Source organism: Mytilus californianus, unplaced genomic scaffold (assembly GCF_021869535.1).
Source record: "Mytilus californianus isolate M0D057914Y unplaced genomic scaffold, xbMytCali1.0.p SCAF_1, whole genome shotgun sequence".
Lineage (NCBI taxonomy): Eukaryota > Metazoa > Mollusca > Bivalvia > Mytilida > Mytilidae > Mytilus > Mytilus californianus.
In genome coordinates this window covers 1,994,844-2,019,802 of record NW_026262581.1, presented here as the reverse complement: position 1 = coordinate 2,019,802, position 24,959 = coordinate 1,994,844, and the positions used below count along the sequence as shown (strand labels likewise).

Here is a 24,959-nt window from a genome sequence, read left to right as displayed (position 1 = left end):
AAGAAATGTTGGATCCTGTCCAGAGGAAGTCAAGAAACAAGCATATCTTGCCCTTGTCCGACCTCACCTTGAATACGCTTGCAGCGCATGGGACCCTCACCTACAAAAACATATATACCAGATTGAGATGGTCCAGCGCCGTGCAGCACGCTTTATCAAAAGCAACTACCCAAGAGAGCCTGGAACAGTTACAACTCTTTTAGAAGAATTGAAACTGACACCATTAGAAACTAGAAGAAAAATAGCATGTATAACGCTCTTTCATAAAGCCATCCATGAAAAAGTTGCTATACCTATTCCATCGCACATTTCAAAACCGAACACAAAAAGATATGTACAAATCAGGCCAAACAACGATATTTACAAATACAGCTTTTTTCCGAGGACCATCAAAGACTGGAATAAACTACCAGACGAACTATTAGAGATTGAGAGCAGTAAGGAATTCAAGACCAAACTCACCAAGCTTCTCTGTAATGGCTAATAAACACAAACAAAAGATAGATGATGTTTTTAACCTGCACCTGTACATAAATTTTGAGCACAATTTGGAACTATTGTTAGTAAATGTTATATAGAAAGTTTTTTGTCATGTTGGAGGACGTCAAAGTTAAATTTATACTTGAGTGATGGGTCAAAGTACCCCTTTCGAGTGACGACTTAGCTTCGCTATGTCGTAGATGTAGATGTAGATGTAGATGTAGAAGGCTTTTTATTCTTTTTTATGTTTGCCCTCCTGCAATGTCTCTGAGGATCAAGAAAAGTAAAAAATGATATAGCATCAGAGAACGTCATGATTACATGTATCTGGACTTAGAGGGGGAGGGGGGCGGGGGGTGAGGGGCTAGCTATATATTTTTTTTTATTTCAATGTGTAGACTGTAGGGGAGTTTCTTCAGAAAGGGTTTTCATTGGAGGCGTTTTTGCCATGCACGCAGGTATCTGTTTCTATCCATGAACAGGTTGTGTGTCAATTTAATTATTATTACTTGTCACTCGCATTTTTTGCTCGACCTAGCCATTATTGGCATTAACAGCCAGTGCAAGAACTCGCACGAACGCCAGATTTAGTTAGAGGCGTGATATTCCGACGCGTTTTTTTAATTCTTGGTCACTCATGTTTAGAAAGAAAGGGAAGAAATCCAAACAATTACCGACCAATCACAAACGTTGTTGCAAATTTGACCTTGTGACGCCAAACAATTTCCCATAATGCAATTATTGCATATAAATAAAAAAAACTACTATACCAATTGAATAAAAAACATTGCATTAAAATGACAAGTTATACCAATTGAATAAAAAATATTGCATTTGAATGACAAATCATACCATTTGAATAAAAAAATATTGCATTTAAATGAAAAAATATACTATTAAATGAAAAATTATACCATTTGAAAAAAAAATATTGCATTTAAATGAAGAAATATACCAATTAAATAAAAAATATTGCATTTAAATGAAAAATATCAATTTTTTGCAACCAATACCATGCCATAGATAGCGTTGAAAAACTAAATAATTTTCTTACTCAGAAAAAAACATATCCCCCTTTTGAAGCTAAATGGTCGATCCGTAAATGTATTTTTTTTTCAATATATGGACATGAATAGTATTCTGGACAATGCTGAAAGTAAAGAAATGCTAGTACCGACGTTTATATTTCAATAAAAAAGACAGGTAATATATATAAAAAAATCAAATCTAATCAAAAGATAAAATCCCTACCAACTCACCAATGCAAGATTGATCCTATAAATAAAAAGTGTCCGTGTAATACATGTTCAAATAGGAAGCAAATCTTGAAGAAAATCGTTCAACTCATGTCACCAAATTTGGACGGTAAGCTGCGATTGGATCATATTGTGACACGTGTTTAATACTGATCAACACTATTAGAGACATATAAACCATAAACCTATAAGCATGAATTTTTAAAAAAAAAATGCAAAATATATGCCTATATATATTTAATAACAAGACAGAATCCATTTTTTTCATAACATTTCATTCACTATTTAAATAGGAAATTCATTCTTTTTATACATTTATATTGTTATCGAATTCATATATTTGGGAACAAACGTACGATTTTTATTTTTTTTAAGGGGGAATGGGGGAATGGAATGGCACATCCTGCATTTAAATGTTAGCTTGCTTACCTCTGAAATCTTTTTTATACCATACTTTCTTGCGAAGTTGCATTTTAAAAAGTCTCAAACGTGTACGACATTCATCTTTTACTTGACATGGTTCTTTTTTATAAAATTATTAGATTCTTGAATTTCTTGAGAAGAAAACTCTCGGCTGAAGGGAAAGTGAAAAAAAAAGTTTGTTTAAACTGTAACTTACAGTAACTGGTATATGGCCATTTAAGTTTCTAATCTTTTTAATTTTGGTACCTCTTCTAAATGCAAAATGTACTACTTCTTTTTTGAAACGTCGTACAAGTCAGATACAAACAAAGGTAACAAAAAAAACAGGCCGGAAACAAACTGCCGTATAGTTTTTCTGCACTTGTAGTCAGGTCAAGGTCCTCGGATATAGCCTCGGACCTTCACCTGACTACTCGTGCAGAAAAACTATCCGGCAACGGTTGTTACCGGCCTGTTTCTTTGTTACCTTTGTATTGTATCTAATACTTAGTTTATCTACAGAGTTCACTAGCCTGTCAACTCATAAGTGTGAGTTATCAATCCACTCGTGGCGAGGCGTGTTAGCTTATAATAAGATCTTAATTGACAAGGATTGCTAGTTTTCCTACCGAAGGTCGGTGGATTTTTACAGGTACACCGGCTTCCGCCGGCAATAAAAACTGATCGCCGTGATATAGCCAGGGGCACTGAACGTGGCCTTAGTTTTGTTTAAAGCACACAAACAAATGTATAGATATTGAAATAGTGATATTCCAAAGAATGTGTCGACTTGCAGACCTAATATCATTTATTCATTCATAACAATGTGTTTACTTACAGATTTGACAACAATGATCCAATCAAAATAATGCGTTTCTTTTGCTATTATATCACCTCTCCTGTGAGATAAAATATAATAAAAGACAAATATATATTTATGATAGTATCAACAAGGCCCTGTATTAACACGAGTTCAGATATGAAAATTCGCTGATGAAACAATCCAGATATAAATTAGTTCCGGAGGAAAACCGGCCGACATAAAAAATGTCATAATTACCATTATGATCTATATAATCTCAAGAAAATAATATAGGTTAGAATCCGTGATGTTACATTTTGGTTCCTTACATTAAATGATCGGACGAATATATTTCATTTCAAAAGGTATGAGCTAAACAGTATATGTCAATGATCTTTAAGTAGATACAGGAATTGACTTATCATCGTACAATATATATCCTACGGTGAAATATATGTTTACTTACTTATAATAGTGAAACATGGTTTTATCTTGGATTTCTTGAATGAGATCTATAGGCCATCCACGTAAAAAGGATAAACTTCTGCAAAAAGAAAGTAATATTTTATGTTTAAGTACCATTGGGACATCACATTATGTCTATTTTGTTGACAAACAGGAACATATTTTTATTGGTTTGTACATTGAACATTGAAGTACTCTATTGACATAGTACTTCCATGATGTGAATTACATTATGTGATAGTCTATCACATAAACTACTAACACCAGTTGGTTACCGGGACCCCTATAATTAATTGGCGAGGGTTTCAAGTGTCAAAAGTACAAGACACGTTATAAGTGTATATAATCATAAATATCAGAAAATCTCCTCTTACGTTCTTACAAATGACTCGAGTCTAAAATGATAAACGAGAAATATCATAAAATGTTCGAAAGTAAATCCTAAATCAAAGTACTGAAGTACTGAACATCGGATGATCACAAGTTCTTGAGGATGGTCAAAAGCACTTGTCTCAGAAAAAAACAACATATCTCTTTACCCGAAACTGAGGTTAATGTACAGAGATATATTTTTTTCTGAGACAAGTTCGTGCGTGGATGATGAATAAATGACAGGAAATTCAACTTCACCGTAATAACTGTTATATTGTAGTGATACAAATCAGTATACACTGATTTGTTGTTATATATTATATTAAAATAACAGTTACACATATATATGATTTGCATCCATTTGTATATCATGCTATTCTACTATTCTAATAATAGTGCAATGCAAGTGCATGGTGGACACTTTTCTGTAAAAATTCGATTTTTCTAAGATTGGATACGAGTAGGCATTCATATTTTCCCGCAAACACAATTACAGAGTTACCGGTCCTTGCCGGTATTGTCGCAAAACGTTCTTTGAGAGATTCTTCCGCATGCTTTAACACAATTTTTCGGTACGTGTGCATTGATATTATCAATGATTTTTTACTTATATATATATATATCTAACTACAAAACATTTTCATATTATTAATTTATGTTGTAAACAAAAATATTTTTATCAGTATTCATTGAAGAGATGTATTTATATCAAACGATAAGGAATGTTATTTTGCACTCGTTTATGTGCGCATATTTATCATGTTTACAGATCGGTTACAAACCCAAAACTAATTTACATAATGGAAATCTAATCGATAGCAATACATCGGAATGACCTCAAGGTCATCGCGATGTAAAAATAGCATTCAATTTACCTAAGAACCACGTGCCAAGAACAAAATATAAGAGTCAAACATACCTGAGGAACTGGTCTTGGTCAGGATCATCTATACTTTTAACTCCACCAAGCATGAATATGTTTTGATAATCCTTCTTTGAAATGCTTAGTAGTTCTGTTGGTTCTCGGCATATAATGGTAGCTTTCCGCTTTGTTCCTTGTATGATTCCCAGTTCCTAGAAAAAGGATTAGAGATATTCATCAGTCATTCCGTGGTAACTTAAGGAGGGAGGACTGTTTAAAAATATAACCGCATAATATCTTCAGTATAAGTTAATCATAGCAATATATGTTATCCAATAAAGAAAAGGCTATATCTTATCTATGGTTAATGAAGCATTATCGTAAAATTTAACTGTAGCATTAATTAAAAACGAATCCAAGAAAACAGCAAGTTACTTAATGTAATTTACGTCATATATCATTCATATGACTTAAACCGAAAGAAGTCTTGTCTTCCCTGACAAATGTAGCACGCACGCGGCGTGCATACGTATTACTCCATACTTATACCAAAGGAGTCTCCCCTGGACAAATGTAGCACGCGGCGCGCATACGTATTACTCCATACTTATACCAAAGGAGTCTTCCCTGACAAATGTAGCACAAGGCGTGCATACGTATTACTCCATACTTTCACCAAAGGATTCTCCCCTGGACAAAAGTAGCACAAGGCGTGCATACATATTACTCCATACTTACACCAAAGGAGTCTCCCCTGGACAAATGTAGTACGTGGCGTGCATACGTATAACTCCATACTTACACCAAAGGTGTCTCCCCCTGGACAATTATAGGACGGGACGTGCATACGTATTACTCCATACATACACAAAAAGAGTCTACCCTGGACAAATGTAGGAAGGGGCTTGCATACTTACACCAAAGAATTCTCCCCTAGACAAATGCAGGACGGGACGTGCATATGTATTACTTTAAACTTACACCAAAGGTGTCTCCCCTAGACAAATGCAGGACGAAATGTGAATACTAGTATGTATTACTTTATACTTACACCAAAGGAGTCTCCCCTGGACAAATGTAGGACGGGACGTGCATATGTATTAGCTTTATAAATACACCAAAAGAGTCTCCCCTGGACAAATGCAGGACGGGACGTGCATATGTATTACTTCATACTTACACAAAAGGAGTCTCCCCTAGGCAAATGCTGGACGGGATGTGCATATGTATAACTTTATACTTACACCAAAGGAGTCTCCCCTAGACAAATGCAGGACAGGACGTGCATATGTATTACTTTCGTCCATTTTCATAACTACAACTGTAATAAATCATATATACAATCACATATATGTCCAATAAGAAATATTATATTATTGTTTTTATACTCATGCCATCGACGATCTCCATATTTACTGATGTAATTGTCTAATTGTTAGGATCAGTCAATTTCAAATGCGTTTACAAACAAATTCGAAAAATGACGAATTGATATCGTTCAGGGAAATTCAGACAAAAGCAAGATTTCTCTCCATAAAGTGTTTTACAGTATATTGGAACAAACTACCTTTTTTGGTTATGGGGGTGCTCATATTTGGGTCATCAAATAGTATTTGTCAAATTGTAAATTTGTGAGTATGACACGACCAAAAAGTCCTTTGTTATAGAGCAGAAGAATTTGATGTATTAATTCACGACAAAAAAACCTTCAAGCACTTAGACAGAAATCATAAGGGAAGTAACACGGTACAACACTGTTGTTTCTGATCTTAAAGTCTCATTGTGACCTTCAACACGGAGAAAAGTCTTCTATCTCAATGCAAGTTCAAGTCGGCATATAGCGCAGGATTTGCGGAATTATTGGATAGATGTCGATTACTCTATTTAGTTTAGTATGACGTCCATTTTCACTGAACTAGTACATATTTTTATTTAGGGGCCAGCTGAGGCCCACCTCCGGGTGCTGGATTTTCTCGCTGCGTTGAAGACCCATTGGTGGCCTTCGGCTGTTATCTGCTCTTTGGTCGGGTTGTTGTCTCTTTGACATATTCCCCATTTCCATTCTCAATTTTATCTATGTATGTGCTTTGAAGAATGTAAATGCGGGTTAATAGACACAAATTAGAAACTTTAATGGACAAATAAATATAATAATACTTCAATCATTTTCAAGACCTCCGTATTAAGAAATATAGAAAAGTACTTACATTTGGATAGCCAGGAGCTAGATCGGGTACTTGTAAGATAATTTGGCAGGAAATTAGGTAGAAAAAAGCGAATTGTACGAATTGAATCGATCAAAATACAGAGCGAAAAGGAAAACGAACATAATCTCTATCAATGAGGAACTTTCTAGAGCTTCATAAGGTAAAAAGTATGCAATGTAATGGGAATGTAGTGATATGGTGTTGTAATAGTGAACTCCATGTTATGGTGTTGTAATTATGTAGTCCGTGATATGATGTTGTAATTGTGAAGTCCTAGATATGGTGTTGTAATTGTGTAGTCCATGATATGGTTTTGTAATTGTGTAGTCCGTGGTATGGTGTTGTAATTATTGAAGTCTGTGATATGGTGTTGTAATTGTGAAGTCCATGATATGATGTTGTAATTGTGAAGTCCATGTAATGGTGTTGTGATTGTGAAGTCCGTGATATTGTGTTGTCATTGTGAATTCTGTGATATGGTGTTGTAATTGTGAGGTTCGCGATATGGTGTTGTAATTGTGAAGTCCGTGATATTGTGTTGTAATTGTGAAGTCCATGATATGGTGTTGTAATTGTGAAGTCCTTGATATGGTGTTGTAATTGTGCAGTCCGTAATATGATGTTGTAATTGTAATTCCAGGGTATGGTGTTGTAATTGTGAAGACCACGGTATGGCGCTGTAATTGTGAAGTCCATGGTATGGTATTGTAATTGTAAAGTCCATTGTATGGTGTTGTAATTGTGAAGTCTGTGATATGGTGTTGTAATTGTGAAGTCCATGATATGATGTTGTAATTGTGAAGTCCATGTAATGGTGTTGTGATTGTGAAGTCCGTGATATTGTGTTGTCATTGTGAATTCTGTGATATGGTGTTGTAATTGTGAGGTTCGCGATATGGTGTTGTAATTGTGAAGTCCGTGATATTGTGTTGTAATTGTGAAGTCCATGATATGGTGTTGTAATTGTGAAGTCCTTGATATGGTGTTGTAATTGTGCAGTCCGTAATATGATGTTGTAATTGTAATTCCAGGGTATGGTGTTGTAATTGTGAAGACCACGGTATGGCGCTGTAATTGTGAAGTCCATGGTATGGTATTGTAATTGTAAAGTCCATTGTATGGTGTTGTATTTGTGAAGTCCATGATATGGTGTTGTAATTGTAAAGTCCGTGATATGGTGTTGTAATTGTGAAATGCATGATATGGTGTTGTAATTGTGAAGTCCATGATATGGTGTTGTAATTATGCAGTCCAGTCGTATTAATTTCTCTATTCATACATTATTTCCAATAAAATATCTAACAAATATCTTGCCCGTTATACTATGAATGGACGTGTTTTCTTTCACTTTTACGCCATTTTGAGAAAACCCACTCTACCGCATATTCACCCTCAATTATTTTTTTGAAACAGGTTATTCAAAGATCGGTATCGTTATTTGGATGCTAAATTTTCATATTTGTGGTTAAGTCCGATCTTAAGTTATTCCCAACTTGATTTTATGCTCGTCATTATGTTGTATAGTTAATCAAATATGTCCATCCCTTTAGGATTGTCGCTACATTAAACTACCTTCGCACCATTTTTTATTAGTATGGAAATTCAAGAATAAAAAGAATATTTTGAATAATGTTACACAACCAAAATCGTGTTGGGCTGTCACGAAGTTTGAAGGTAAACATGATTCGATAAAGTAGTTAAAAGTCTATCATATACAAACATATCGATATATTACAGTGCTCAAGTACTTACCATCCCCTGATAATATGAAATAAAATGCAGAGGGAGGATGACCCTGTCGTACGATGATTCTCTTGGCTTCGTATCTAAAAAAACATTATAAACATTAGTTTTTTTTTTATTACGATAGTATTACTGATGAATGATGTGTTGTACATAAATTAGCGAGGTTTGGGATAAAAAAAAAGCCATATTAAAACCTTTATGCGCACTACTCGTATGTCACTACTGTTTTCTTCTCCAAGGACTTTAAAATTATATGACGTACTAAAGACCGATTAGTATTTAAAAGTACAGCCAATGTTATTTATGCTCTTGTACAAACTTATCCAAGGCTGTAACATAATTGTTTTTATCTAGAGAAGTTCAATTAACGTAAAATAAATTAAATATGACAAAAGTAAATTGTTAACGAACAATCAACACGTCGTTGATTCTTAGTTGTGTAAAATATACAATTTAGATCTTAACAATTAATAGCTTGCTGTTTGCTCCTTTGTGGTGTGGTCATAAAAATGTATAATAAGAAAGAAATAGCAAGGCCAGTACAGAGAATGGCTTATATATCACACATTTTCGCTCTACATCACGTGCATGTGTATTTTGTTAAACAAAAAAAGGGGGTGGGGTGGAATGCTGGTGCAATTTTATGACGATAGTTAAAATAATTTTTTAGAAATAAAATATGAAAAATTATATTCCAAGAAATCTTAACAGCTCGCTCTCTCTATTTAAGGGAAGCTTTATATAAAAATGCCTCTATCAATTGTGATATAACGTTTAAGTAAAATTGTAATCTTGTAGTAAAATATTGTTTTGAGATAGGCTGTTGCTCGTATGTAATTTTATTTACAAGATTTCAGATTGAGACTGTTTTGGTAGTTTTTGCAGTTTTTTTTCCGTAAATGCAAGAAATTTGATGACCTAAAGCAAGAATCTTAGGGAAAATTCGAAAATACGACTACTAATATCTGACCGACTAATGTTTAGTGTATGTCAGTTATCTTTCACGTTCAATTATTCTAATTAACCAATGTAATTTGAGTTAAGCTGTACCTTTCATATACTCCAACCTCGGCTATTTTCCTCTGCATCCTAGCGGGATAATCTGATATAGATCTGATGTTCCTAAAAGCTATCTGTGTCTAATTAGAAAAAGCATAACATTATAAAGTAAGAACTGACAGGAGTTTTTACATTTCATTACATAACATTACTTGAAGTTGTATTAAGGAAGCTGGGGTGTCTTCCTCCCTCTTGGATTTTGAAATAGCAGATAACAATCGGTCTATATCTTTAATGAAATGTGCAAATTTCGAGAGTAGTATGTAATTCATGTGTAAGACTTTTCATGTAACTATAGAAAATTATGTGTTTTATCATATTTACGGCTTTATTTTACAAAAAAACAGAATAATTTTGTTAGATTCATTTTTTTTTAAACTTTGCCACATAAGGGGATATAACTCAGATAGGAGGGGAGATAACTCAGAAAAAATCATTTTTATAATATAATGTGTTGTGAATTTGCCTATTTTATTATGTAGCAAGAAAATGAGTTCGGTGACCCCATTTTTTCTTTTTCTTATCTGAAAGCATATTATTAGAGCTATCTTCTCATATTTTATCTTACAATTCTATGGTGTAGTTTTCTTTTTATCACACAAAATTGTGTTTTCCATGCATAATCTATATAAAATCTGACAATTTTGCACAACCTGTAGCGTGAAAAAAAGTCCAGTGACCCATACTTTTTATTATATTTTTTGACAAAAACATGATTTAAACTACATTTTGACAAATTATTAAAAAATTCTATGGATATTAATGAAGACCCCCTATCCACCTTAAGTCTTCTGTTTTTATACGTCCTTTCATCAGACTCGACGGTAGCAAAACTATCAAAAGTCATACTCAGATTGCCGATCAGAGAGGGGTGCTTCCTGATGCCTGTTATCCCACAGTAAGATTGAACGAGTTCGTGTAGTCGAGCTTGATACCATGTTGCTCAATGAAACACAGTAAGATTGACAGGATTGTAGATTCTATTTCAATTGCTGAATATAACACAGGAAAGATTAAACGAGTCCTAATAGCTCGTAGTAGAGCTCGATCTGATGTGGCTCAATAAAAAACGTGTTAAGCAACAACACTCGTTCAAACTTATCGGGAAACCAATGACAGATTTATCGGTAAACCGAGTGACAAATATGTACAATCTAGTCGTATTTGTAGATGTCGCGTTTTTATTCTTTGTTACAAAATTAATGTTCGTATTGCTTTCAGTGAAACTGTTGGCAAAATTAGAAAGTTCAAACTCATAGTTATTTACAGCTTCATAAAAATTATCATCGCATCAAAATTATTTATGGGAATGAAAAAGTCATGTTTATGTATAGTATGCACTAACATGTTTTCTAGCAATGTACTTCAACTGGAAAAGTAATACGGTGCTAAAGGTCCGGTTATGACTTTCCATGGCAAAGAATACAATAAGATGTTTTTTTCCTGTATATATTTACTTGTTCTCTATATGATTTTGCTGTTAATGGATGAATTATGTGTGAGATTTATAAACTTACAGAGTATATATCATGAGGATTTCTGTCTTGGCTTTCTTTACTTAATATCCGCTTGGTTTCTTCTGACAAACGCATCTACAATATATAATCGTGCGCTGAATACCTGGTAACACTAAATAGATAAAAGTTAAAAAACGGAAGACTGAAAAGATATTTGTCATCAATTTGCTTTTGAATATTAAGATTTGTTCCTTATACTTACAGATTTGTTAGCTTTGAACTTGGAGGGATCAAACATGAGGTCTATTGGACTATCATAATCTCTGAAATGTAGACCTTTAATGAAAGGGGATACTTCGTCGTCATTTTCTCGATTCCTGTGATACAAATAAAAAACATATAATTTCGTGAGTGTAAGTATTAACTTTCTCCATATCGAGACTCTGAACAGCCATAATGCATATAAATGTAAGGAGCATGTAAAAAAGTAAAAAGCTTTGTCCATATGAGGTGGTTTCTGTCTTGGATGTTTTAAGGAATAAAGTAAAAACTGAATAGAAAAATTACATTAATTTCTATTGTGGCATCTTTAATACTTAATAGAGACAAATTTTATTTCTAATTTAACAAAGAAAAAAATCTATTGTGTGTTTTACCATCACAACATATGGTCTAGACAGGCAAAAAGGGGGGTGTTTGATCGCACGTAAAACTTGTTTAGCCTCACCACTTGTTGTAACAGTTGTTTGTATAGGTTGTACGTCTTTTTCTCTCTCGGAGAAGTCGGATGTTTGTGGTTTGTGTTGTCTATTATAGTACTGTTCCATTTTGGGTAATTCATGTTATCCTTTTTTATGTATTATTGAGAAATATAATTTCGTCTTATTGTGACGCGATAGGAGATGGAGTTTGGTTATATTGTGACATAGAATTGACGGTGAAAGGGTGTAATTAAACTTTGGGTCTATTTATTTACAAACCAACGCTAAAAATATAATATTTTGTTTTCTATTGTGTCACATACATGTTAAAAAGGGATATTAATTAGGTATTTTATGTTCTAGAAACAACAAAAGAAAGAGTAGATAAAAGGAAGGTCTTCATGTACTATTGTGACAGAAAACAAGCACTGAAAATATTGTCTTGGTTCTATTGCATCATGGAGTACACATTGAGAAATGGACATCATTGGATTAAATTGCGTCATGGAATACACACTGAAAAAGGTGATATTTTTTGGTTCTATTGGTAATGGTACAGACTACGCATGAAAAAGAAATACCATCTAAAGCTATATGTATACTATATGTCACAAACACGTCAAAGGGTAGTCAGATGTTACATTACCACACAGCAGAGTTATTGATTGTTATTTTGAATGTGAAATTACTGAATAAGATAAACACCTATTCCATATGTGACATCAAAACTGTGTTTTAATTGAGAAGCAATAAACGCTGAAACAATGGTCATATGTAAAATAACTACTCTATACTTTGAAAATTTTAAGCTCATTTTACTAAGTGATAAACAGAATGTAGTTTTTTCAAGGTTTGTCCTATATTTAAAATATTTTTTGGTTGTTCAGAATACTCTAAAACTATTCGCTTTTTCATTAGAAAAAAGTAATCATTTATGACAAGAAATATTTTTACGTTTTTACAGTTACTGTAGTTTATAGTTAAACTGTTTGAATTACAGATACCAATCAAATTCCAAAGTACTCTCGTTGTTGCAATCGATGCATACAGGCCTTTAAGTCTGTGGCTGCGGTTGATTGCTATCTGCCAAATTTTTTTTCGAGCATTGTTTTTACCATAAATCGGGTCTTAGATTTTCTCTGGAATGGTTTCATTTTATCATTCCTGGGCCTTTTGTAGCTTTCTATACCCGTATTGGTTTGCTCACTGTTGAAGGCCGTACGGTGACCTGTAGTAATTAACATCATTGTCCTTTGGTCTTTTGAGGATTATTTTTCTCATCAGCAATATTTCTGAATAAAACATCCGATGAAATACCTAGTATCAATGTGCCGTAGATTAAAACAATACATCTGGTTAAACAAATAAAAAATAAAGATTTCAGTACTTCTACTCAACTGACCTCAGGCTATGCATATTCATCAGACGAATACAGTACACTGTCATTTTACCAGCAAGTCGAAATAAATGAAGACAAGCCTGAAAAAGAAAAAGAAAGACTGTTATCTTTGAAAAGATTACTGAATTATGATGAGTATGCTTTCCTGACACAATGTATATAAGGATTTGTTATACTGAATTATGATAAGTATGCTTTCATGACACAATGTATATAAGGATTTGTTATACTGAATTATGATAAGTATGCTTTCATGACACAATGTATATAAGGATTTGTTATACTGAATTATGATGACTATGCTTTCCTGGCACAATGTATATAAGGATTTGTTATACTGAATTATGATAAGTATGCTTTCATGACACAATGTATATAAGGATTTGTTATACTGAATTATGATGACTATGCTTTCCTAACACAATGTATATAAGGATTTGTTATACTGAATTATGATAAGTATGCTTTCATGACACAATGTATATAAGGATTTGTTATACTGAATTATGATGACTATGCTTTCCTGGCACAATGTATATAAGGATTTGTTATACTGAATTATGATAAGTATGCTTTCATGACACAATGTATATAAGGATTTGTTATACTGAATTATGATGACTATGCTTTCCTAACACAATGTATATAAGGATTTGTTATACTGAATTATGATGACTATGCTTTCATGACACAATGTATATAAGGATTTGTTATACTGAATTATGATGACTATGCTTTCATGACACAATGTATATAAGGATTTGTTATACTGAATTATGATGAGTATGCTTTCCTAACACAATGTATATAAGGATTTGTTATACTGAATTATAATGAGTATGCTTTCATGACACAATGTATATAATGATTTGTTATACTGAATTATGATGAGTATGCTTTCCTAACACAATGTATATAAGGATTTGTTATACTGAATTATGATGAGTATGCTTTCCTAACACAATGTATATAAGGATTTGTTATACTGAATTATGATGAGTATGCTTTCATGACACAATGTATATAAGGATTTGTTATACTGAATTATAATGAGTATGCTTTCCTAACACAATGTATATAAGGATTTGTTATACTGAATTATGATGAGTATGCTTTCCTAACACAATGTATATAAGGATTTGTTAGTTGGACTGTTAGAGTTGTTTGTCTTTTTTTTTTAGCAAGTGAACTGTCAGTTTTTCTTCTATTTATGCTTGTTGATTGTTCCTTTGGACCATTCTGCCTTTTTTTTTTTTAAATCTAAGATTGTTTAATGACAATTACGAAGTTATCATTATTTTTGATAAAATACCAAAGTTTCTTACAGTTGCTGTTTATCTGAAAAAAAGTAAGCCTGTTACAAAAAAATCATCGAGCAACAATTTTATCAAACATACAAGATAAAAAAAAATGCTATGCTAACAAAATACCATACAAACGGAATATAAAATACCAATGTGATTAGATCCGTGAAGTAAAGAAGTAGCCCTATTAATTTGACCCCAAATGTTAAGTCCCGGTATTTTCAGATAATTTTTTTTAAGAAACAAAGTGCATTAACAAGTGAGAAAGTGAGAGACGAATTTTGTCGAGCATTTCAAATAAAACGTTGACATTTACAACCCATGTAGACTGACAAAATCTTCTTGATTTCAACCACTTTTATGACAAGAAATATGTTCTACATACTAAAATTTATGTAAATATGTTATTTCTCATAACAAATGCTATATGTTTTGGTTAAAAAATGAATATTGGCTTGTTTACATTGAATTTGGTGGGAAATTGAGATTCAAGCTAATTTAGACTTAAAAAAGGCAAGTCATTGTTGAAAATATGATACAATTGTGAAGATGGCCATCACGTGATATGCTTATTGAACCCATTTATTTTAAACATACGGATATAAATGTTCATATCGGAGGCAAAATTTAGTTAAAATGTGTTCATGTAATTAGAACAATTAACGAAAATACAGTTTTTATATATTACAGTTTTTATTTGTGAAAATAGTACACTCACCAAAGGCATATAAACAGACATAAGCGTAGCTTAATTTACGTAAATGAGAATTCAACAAGAGGGTGTTAACATCACGACACCAGCAAGAAATTAAAAAGGTAGAATTAAGAAAGAAAAGTTCTAAAGTTTGTTATACATTTACTATGATTCAAGTACAAATTCATCCATTATTGAGAAATAATAGAATCTAGATCTAGAAAAATATGTTATTACGAACTTCGAAATTATTTTTTGTTCATCTTTGAGCAGAACGAGTCTCCTTATTGTAAGAAGTTGTCATTCCAACATAAAATAATATGGGTTTTCTTGAAAAGATTTGTAATTGGAGTAACTTATTCAGGTCGTTTAAGATTTATCCTTTGACACTGTTCTGTCATTAACGAAACAGATTGTTTGCGCTATGGAACCTCAACTTTGTTTGCTGTTCTTCTCAAAGTAAGTTGTAAGATACAACACACGAATCACTTTATTGAATGTTACGAACATACCACATGTGCGTCGATGTTATGCCGGTCGAGTTTTTAATTGATATACATGTCAGAATGGTTACGATACAAAATGTTTGATCTCAACAGTGACATATATTTACACTAGCATTCAACGACTGCATTGTTTCTTTTTCTCAATATAATATCTGCTTGGGGGCTAGATAGATACCAAAGGAAATCTAGACTCACCACAAAAGTGCAATCTATATTAAAAAAAAAACAATTAAGAGGAAGCTCACTATAAAAGTCCAATCTATGATAAAAGTAAAGGGATGCTACTCACCATAGACGTCTACTCTGTATTGGGAGCAAGAGAGAAAATCGACAACGAAGAGACATTGAAACCGCACAGAGACTCCCGAAAAAGAAGAACAACTGTTCGGAATGGTTACCAGAAATCACAACCACGTCAACAAGCGTTAAAATTACTGACTGGAAATAAGTCTTTGGAAGAACTTTGTGCTTAAATACTATTATAGAAATAAAATGTGGTATGAGTGCCAATGAGACAATTCTCTACTAGAGACCAAATGACGTAGATTTAAAGACGTATCTGAAAAAACCAAAGAGGTATCTGAAATACTTGTTAACATTGCCGTAGAGATTCCTATCGAATCGCGCCACTTTAACGAAATTAAACTGTAATTGCATATTGAGTGTCAATGTACTATCCATATACAACTTATAATCAATAATTAAGACTTGAATTTATCTGATAAATCTTTTTTCTTATTTGCTTGTATAATGTTCATGTTATAATTGTAATAAATATTACATACTTTACAATATGAACCCTTTAAATCCAAATGTACTACATTGTGTAAATTGGCACTTGAACCAAGGAACGAATTGTGGAGACATTGCATTATATCTTTATTAGAATTTCAATATATTATACGTCGTTATCTTTTTTAAATAATATGTATTTTCAAATGACAACTGTGGTGATTTTTCATTTTAAATTACATATAATTTAAGAAATATCAAACCATATAAGAGTTTTAAAAAATTGATACTGTTTAAATAACGTTTCATGAAAACACTTGAATACTTTGTCGTTCCGGATAAGTTAAAATTATACAACTCAGCGAAATACAAGGATGCATACGTGCATTTAACTTGATTTGTTCTTAAATTTGCAATGGTAATGTTCTTTATGCGATCATAAATGTTAAAATAAATATCAAGGACACCGATCAAAGAAAATAAATGTTTATATCAAGGACAAATAGCACTTGGATCTTGGGATTAGATACTCAATGTTGTCCTGAATACAATAATATTTAATACTTGAATGGAGGGATCATTTTGTTATTATTTTCTTAAATTTTAAACACCGCTCGGAGAATTAACTTATTACAATTTGAAAAGTTGTTTGCTTAAGGTTTCAAGATGGACATGTTTTCCTGTTGTCTAGGGATTTTGAAGTTAGTAAACCATTGCAAATTTAAAAACAAATCAAATTAAATGCAGCAATGCATCCTTGTATATTTTGTACTTCATTCTGTGTTAAAGATGTTAATTATGTTTTTGTGAGAACAAATCATTCAAATGAAACAAGTTAATTTTATTTTTTATGAACAAAATATGAAACCAAAATAAATTTTATGAAAAAATGTGATGTTACGGTTTAAAGAATAGGGTTATCAAATAGACTAAAGTATGTGTATTCGCGAAAGTCTGTTACTATGGTGTGTTCGCCTCAAATGCAATGACAAAGACTGGTCGGCTCGGAGTTACAATGTTTTGTCTTAGTAGTGTGATATGTTTCTGGTCGGCTCGGAGTTACAATGTTGTGTCTTAGTAGTATGATATGTTTCTGGTCGGCTCGGAGTTACAATCACGGTTGTGTCTTAGTAGTGTGATATGTTTCCTATTGGACTGTTTTGTGAGCTAGGATGATAAATACGTCTAAATATTTTGGTCCAGTACAAAACAGGGTTTATTCATATCACATAAACATGTTTCAGTCCTGAATATGCAAGTTATATTTTCCACTGGACGTTAATCCCTTTAAAATCAATAAATTAAGGGTTAATATCAAATCGATACTGGTAGTTTTGAATAAGATTTCTCTGATCTATCATTGCGACTGGCCGTTTATCATGTTATAGAATGAATATAGTTATGAAAACAGTTTGGCCTTAATAAATCAATGGGACATCCATATATACTTAGTTTGCGTATATTTCCACTTAAAGTACATTAATTATATCTGCTGTAAATATATATACAAGCAAACAATTTTGTAAAATAAATAGAAGATCAATGAATTTCCTATGTTAATCAATGTTTGTGTAAACTGTTCAAAAACAAGAAGCTTTGGATTTTGTTTTAAATAATTGGTATTTGCAAATGGGCACAATTAAAGTCGGTTTATTTGTATTTACAAAGGCGATGGCTATTTCTAAAGCTGGGTTCTGAATAGCAAGTTATATTTATTAAAGGATAGCTTAATGTTAAATATTCTAAAAATAAAAGTACATGTTTGTAAAGGAATTAACAAGGAAGTCGAGAATATATTGTGGGTTTGAGGATTTTTCAAATGTTTACTAATACACAACATACAATTTGACAAAATGTTCATGGCTAAGAACAAGCAAGTCGTATAAACAAGCCTTGAACAGTGTTTCATTGAGAGAATGTGATGTAATGGTTCGCACTAAAGAAAAACCTATGGACACGGTCATATTCCACCTAACAAAGCTATTAATCCAATATTAATTGTTGCAAGAAAATAAAACTCTCACAAAACGGGTTGTGAATATTTCATTTCAAAACTCTGTCATTTAGTTTTCTTTGTATTCACATAATTATGTCTTTCTCTGTGTAATCTTTTCAAAATATGTCAGCTTCACAACCTGTATCTCGAAAACAAGCTCGGTAACCTATAATTTGTAATATATTTTTGAAAATAGACCCATTTGAACTTCAGTTTGAAAAAGTATAGAAAAAAACTGCTGTCATTGTTTGTTTATCTACCATAAACACACTATTGGGGTTAATTGGCTGTTTCGTGCAAATTTGCATCACACCTACGCGCATCTTCCTTGGCAATAGTATAGTGAATACGAGTGTCATTTTTTTAGAACCAAATAAAATACAATTCTCTTTAACTAAGTGTTATAAATAAATTACAAACGTTAATTACAATTTTTTTTAAAGTTTGTATTGCACAATATTTAGTCTAAATTTTCTAATTGAAATATGGCACTTCAATTATATAAAAAGGGATGATTCTATAAAATATAAAATAAATCAAATTTGCTTTGTTAAATATTAATGAAATTTTAGCATAATGTAAAAATAATAGAATTCCTCAACTTAATTGTTTCCGATTGTTTGAATTGTCAATTTTGGGTTATAGAACTATATATGAACGACTCAAATAACGAGAGGACATCAAATTTGTCAACAATATCTAAGGAAGGATATCAAGATAATCATTTATTTTAATGTTGATGGTTTTTTTATTTGTTATACCGGGGTATTTGGACTTAATTTGGTTTTCATGAAAAAATATGACAATAGATGCTTATGGCTCATTTCTTTCTTTGCTCAAATGATAACAAATTTTGCTTGTAAATTTTCTTTCTTTTATTCTCTTTAATGTAAGTATAATTACAACAGAATCGTTGCTAAAATGTGTTGTCATGGTGAGGAGGACAAAGAAAATTAGTCATGAACGCAACGAGCGTTGTCTTTATTTTCATGTTCATGAAATAAAACCATAATAAAGTCCCTGGTTTTCGCCTTAGATATTATTGACAAGGATGTCATTTGTTTAAACCGTTACTGAGCTATCACATAGCATACGGAAATCCCCGGCCATTTTAAAATTTAAAGTTAAAAAAACTCTAAAAATTATTAGAAACAAAGTAGACTTGCTAACATTTGCGTCATTTGGTGGATAGTTGTCTCATTGGCTATCATACCACATTTCCTTATTTTATACTGTTAATACGTTATGTCAAGCTCTTAAAACAAGTCGAGTCTAGAAACGTATTGAATTAAGCTAACATACCTGTTTTCAACACCAATATCCCAACGTACCAAAAGTACCCAAAAAACCCAACATTTAGATATGACACATTTTCATTTTTTCTTTGCCATACCATAACTAAATTAAGTTTTTGTTCATCCTTGAAGTGGACAAAAGTATGGTATAGACCGAAATGTATACTCTTGCTACAATTATCAATTGCGTTCAGCATGAATTAAATGTTAAAAGTTTCGAAATTGAAAGATAATTTTATAGTTTGATTCACCAATTTAACTCTAGAGGAGGCCTTGAGAGAAATTATTGAATTATACTGTTTCCACTCAAACATATTCATAATTGAGGTACAAACTTCTTAAAAGGAAAGTATTTATTGCAATGAGCACTTTATCACGTCAAGGATTTAAACGGGTCCCTGCATGGTAAATAATTATTATTTAAATAAATAATATTGACATCACCTATAGATCACCTATAGATCGTAGCTTGTTCAAAGTGTGCTTGTATAATTTAAAGGAACTGTGTTGATTTGAAAATACCCACAACATATTGTTAACACCAATATACTCCTCTGGACAACTATATTGTAGCCAAATAACAATTTATGTAGTTATTCAAAATTAGTACGAAAATTACACATATTAACTAGTATTATGTTACGACAACATCAATTATTAGTTTTCTCTTTGAATTTTTAAGGTCTTTCCATTCCGTTAGGAAAGACCTTATTGTTTTTCTAATGTTTTTTTTTTTTTTTTTTTTTTCCTTCCAACATTTTTTTTGACATGCCCTTCCCCCGTTTCTGTTGAAGTTATCAAGACCAAATATGGACCATCGATAGACCTTATCATGAAGTATTACCAGATATAGCTGTGTAGGATTTCATCATTACCTTTAGAAGTTATCTCCCTTTTATTGGTTTTTTTTCGACATGCCCCCCCCCCCCCCCCCATCGTTGTTTTTTAAGATATCATGACCTTATTTGTACTATAGGTAGATCTCTCATCATGATGTATTACCATATGAGGCTGCGTAGGATTTCATCTTCCCCTTTGAGAGTTATGTCCCCTTGAAGCAATTTCTTTTATTTGCATTTTTCTTTAAAAGTATAAGAGATAGAATCGATTTGAAAATGGCAACATGCACAAGAACAGATAGCAATGCTGATAAACATAAACAATCAGTTGGGTATTAACCCTTATAAGGAGTTATTTCCCTTTAAAAATTATACAAATTTTTTGAAAAATTCTATTTCGAGAACCGGAAGTCGTAGAGACTTGGGACCTTCACCAACAATCTTTAGTTTATGTCACCTTTAATTTGCACCCAAGGTCAAAGGTCACTGAGTGCAAAAAAAATTTACGCTGCAATTTCAAGCTTACATATTAAGAAAACGATAAGAGTTTGCTGAGACATACTGTTTATAAAACGTTCCTCTCGACAAACTCTACATTTTATACATTAAGCTCAAAACTGTCCGACCGTCTGTTCAAAAGTTACGAGGAGATAATTCTTAAAAGTATAGTATTGTGTGTATATCTTTTTAAAGGTAACAGATATCAACCTACTATAAATTTCAAAAATTATCAGTATTTAAAGACCTTCAATTTGAGGTCAATGTCAGGTCATGATGAAATTTTACCTTGACCTTCAAAGTGTACTATGACCTTGACCTTTTGACATTTGAAAGATCAAGTGGTCCTGAGTTGAATGGTGGTAGTCCCATGTCTCTGCGTCTTCCGGTTCTCAAGTTTGGTATTACATCATATATTTGATTATTCATTGTGACCTTGATGAACCTTGGAATTGTCCAAATTGTTTTTGACTAATGTTGTACTTCAACTGCAGATCATTTATCACTTAGCAGATTTGAGATATCTGTTGTCGTTTAAGAGATAATGCAGTTTGAAATTTTGCGAGCGGAGGCATGTATTTTAGAATCAGCAACAGCTTACCTTCTAAAATTTTGAGAAATTAAAGAGCTTAACATGGTTATATGTTTGACTAATTACCAAAAACATTAAATGAAAAAAAACCCAGACAAATCAATTTGAAATTTTCATCTTTTATATTGATTTTGTAAGTTTCATAAGTTCTGATATTGCATCATTTTTGGCACTTTGCCAAATGTGGTCATTATGTATATAAAATTGAAGGTCTAAATGAGTTCTACTCAAAAATGAAAATTTCAAACCCCTTTTTCATCCCAGTGGGAAGGGTAGGGTCATTTAGTGCAAAAAATTCAAACTTCTCAGATGGTTAGGTTGTCGCATATCAAATGAAAGTCCATAAAGCGTACATTTCAAATATCAAATTGACGTCCCCCAAAAATGGGTTGGGTGGGTCATTGAGTGCAAAATATAAATTTTCATTTAAGATAAGTTTGTTGTATATCAAATGAAAGGTCATAACGTGTTCATTTCAAATATCAAATTCCTGTTCTCCAAAAACTAGTTGGATGGGGTTATTAAGTGCAAAAATCAAACTTTCTAGAAGATGGCGTTGTCGCATATCAAATGAAAGATCATCAAGTCTACATTACATATATCATACTTCCGATCTTAAAAATTAGGCGGATGGGGTCATTAAGTGTAAAAAGCGAAAAGTTTCAGAAGGTATGCTTGTCGTATATCAAATGAAAGGTCGTAAAAAGTACGTTACGAAAACATCACTTTTACAGGAAAGACCTTTCAATTGTTTTACAAACAATTGAGATACTAGTTGTGAATTGTTATTGTTGTACGCAAGTTATAAGGCACATCAAACCTCCCACTTGTATGACTCGGATTGATTGATTGATTAATTGATTGTTGGTGTTTAATGCCACTTTAAGCACTGTTGGCTATATCGTTGAGGCAAGATTTTATTGTGGAGGAAACTGGCAATCCTAGTCAGTTAAGATTGGAGTCGAACGCACCTGCTACATGCGGGGTTCAAACGTATTACCTCAGTGATACAGTAGATGAACTACTAAGACCATTCGGTCACCGAATACCCCACAGTCAGGAAGGAGGAATGAAAATATATGCTGTCAATTTGAGACTTCGTTCATACAAATATCAAATTATGAACTATCCATAAAATATGTTAAAATAATGACTTGCTTTACTATTTACGGCTTATGATCATTGATTATTATTTATCATGTTTTATGGCAATGTTGATTATCTGGCATTTATACACAGAAACTTTACCAAAGAATATACCAATATCATACTGGCATCTATACACTGATACTATACCAACGAATATACCAATACCTTACTGGCATCTATACACTGAAACTTTACCAACGAATATATACCAATACCTTACTGGCATCTATACACTGATACTTTACCAACGAATATATACCAATATCTTACTGGCATCTATACACTGAAACTTTACCAACGAATATACCAATACCTTACTGGCATCTATACACTGATACTTCACCAACGAATATATACCAATATCTTACAGGCATCTATACACTGAAACTTTACCAGAGAATATACCAATATCTTACAGGTATCTATACACTGAAACTTTACCAACGAATATACCAATACATTACTGGCATCTATACACTGATACTTTACCAACGGATATATACCAATATCTTACTGGCATCTATACACTGATACTTTACCAGAGAATATACCAATATCTTACTGGCATCTATACACTAATATTTTACCAAAGATTATAACAATATCTTAACTCCACAAAACTTATGTCAGAAGGGTGTACTTTCAGGTTACTATCAACCGTTTTGATTCATTTATAATAATATTAATGAGCAAGATGTCTTTTTTTTTGGTATTTTTTCATATGTATAAACAACTATATAAAACTTGAATGTTTTATAATAATTATTGTATTATGATGTTTATGTATCTTGCCTGACATGGGCCCATGATTGGTAAATAAAATAATGTCTAATGTCTAATAGATATATATATTCAAATTAAAGACCATCTCATAAAAATTAGTTATCTGAAAAAAAGAACAAATATTGACTTTATAATAGATCTAGATCTTTTATAAAATTATATAAATAATTTTTCCTACTTAATTTATAAACATTTTCACTATGCTTCTAGTTCTATTATTATTCAATCTAACTCACCTTAGCAGCATCCTGTTTTTGCTTTGCTAGCCTCTGTTTTCTACTTTCCACTAAATCCTTAGACATCATACGTCTTAAAACCCCAACAAATTGTATTTTTCCTTGGAGAAAATTCCACTTATTCTTATTCTCACAAGATTTATCTATTCCTCCTTCGTTTAGTTTTTCATTTAGCACATCCCAGTGGGTTCTTTTTCTTTGAGCCAGAAAATCTTTATTTACCAGTTCCGCATCACTTCTAGTGGTTCTTAGAATCCTACGTTTTCCTTTAGATTCAAAACTATCTACAGTGCTGTCACTCTCTGACAATCTAGATCGACGACTTATAGGTGTTGACCCATCAGGGAAACTCCCACTTCTGTAACCTCTATCATCACTAAAACTTCTCCTATAAGATTGTCGACTTCTGTTGTTCTGATGATAGTATTGCTCGGGCCAATCCCGGTCAAACGATACCCGTTTGTAAACACAATTTCCTTTCTTTACTTCTAAATTTGACATTTTATTTGCTCTTTGGCTTCTATTTTAACAAACAGTAAGTTTCCTTATTCAAATATAGACCTTCATATATTTGCGTTCATACTTATCATAATTCAAACTGACATTTTCAAGATCGACTTACTTTTAATTAACATTTCTCCCTCTTCTTTGAATTAAAAATATTGTAAGTCCTTAAAAACCATTATATTTTAAAATGTCCACTAATGTAACACCTTCAGTCGAGAAGTACTGTGCTACCTATATATGTATATATACCTCTCTACTTTTAACGAAATTAAAAGACAGTAAAATATCAAATGATATAAAATGGCACGTTTGTATCACTGTTAAGATTTAGTTATGTCAATATTTCGGCATGATAGTAGCACAAGGATCGATCATTAGATAAATCCAAATGTGTACCTTTTGATCAAATTATATATTAACAGGTGAAATCTAAGACAATTTTCTCATGTAAATTCCACCAAGGTCGAAACCTTAATTATATATTAAAACTTATTACTTTTAATTTGGTCCAGATATCTTGATCTGACGTTGTAATTGACTAATTCAAACAATTATAAATTTTTTGTGCAAATCTTTATATTTAGGATTTAAATGCTTTATTTTAAAATGTAATTTTCAAT

General features: G+C 32.1%; 1 protein-coding gene across 1 annotated transcript in view; it reads right to left on the bottom strand.

Annotated features, from left to right (window-relative positions):
• Positions 1-24,737, bottom strand: part of LOC127731234 (cyclic nucleotide-binding domain-containing protein 2-like) — a 39,003-nt gene extending 14,266 nt beyond the window's left edge. The window contains exons 1-10 of the mRNA XM_052240275.1: positions 23,833-24,737; positions 13,212-13,288; positions 11,371-11,485; positions 11,169-11,243; positions 9,643-9,731; positions 8,599-8,672; positions 5,884-5,960; positions 4,697-4,851; positions 3,407-3,484; positions 2,977-3,037 (exon numbers count right to left, since the gene is read on the bottom strand). Of these exons, the coding sequence (XP_052096235.1) occupies positions 2,977-3,037; positions 3,407-3,484; positions 4,697-4,851; positions 5,884-5,960; positions 8,599-8,672; positions 9,643-9,731; positions 11,169-11,243; positions 11,371-11,485; positions 13,212-13,288; positions 23,833-24,333 (1,302 nt within the window). The 5' untranslated portion in view covers positions 24,334-24,737. The remainder of the gene's footprint in view (positions 1-2,976; positions 3,038-3,406; positions 3,485-4,696; positions 4,852-5,883; positions 5,961-8,598; positions 8,673-9,642; positions 9,732-11,168; positions 11,244-11,370; positions 11,486-13,211; positions 13,289-23,832) is intronic.
• Positions 24,738-24,959: the final 222 nt, after the last annotated feature.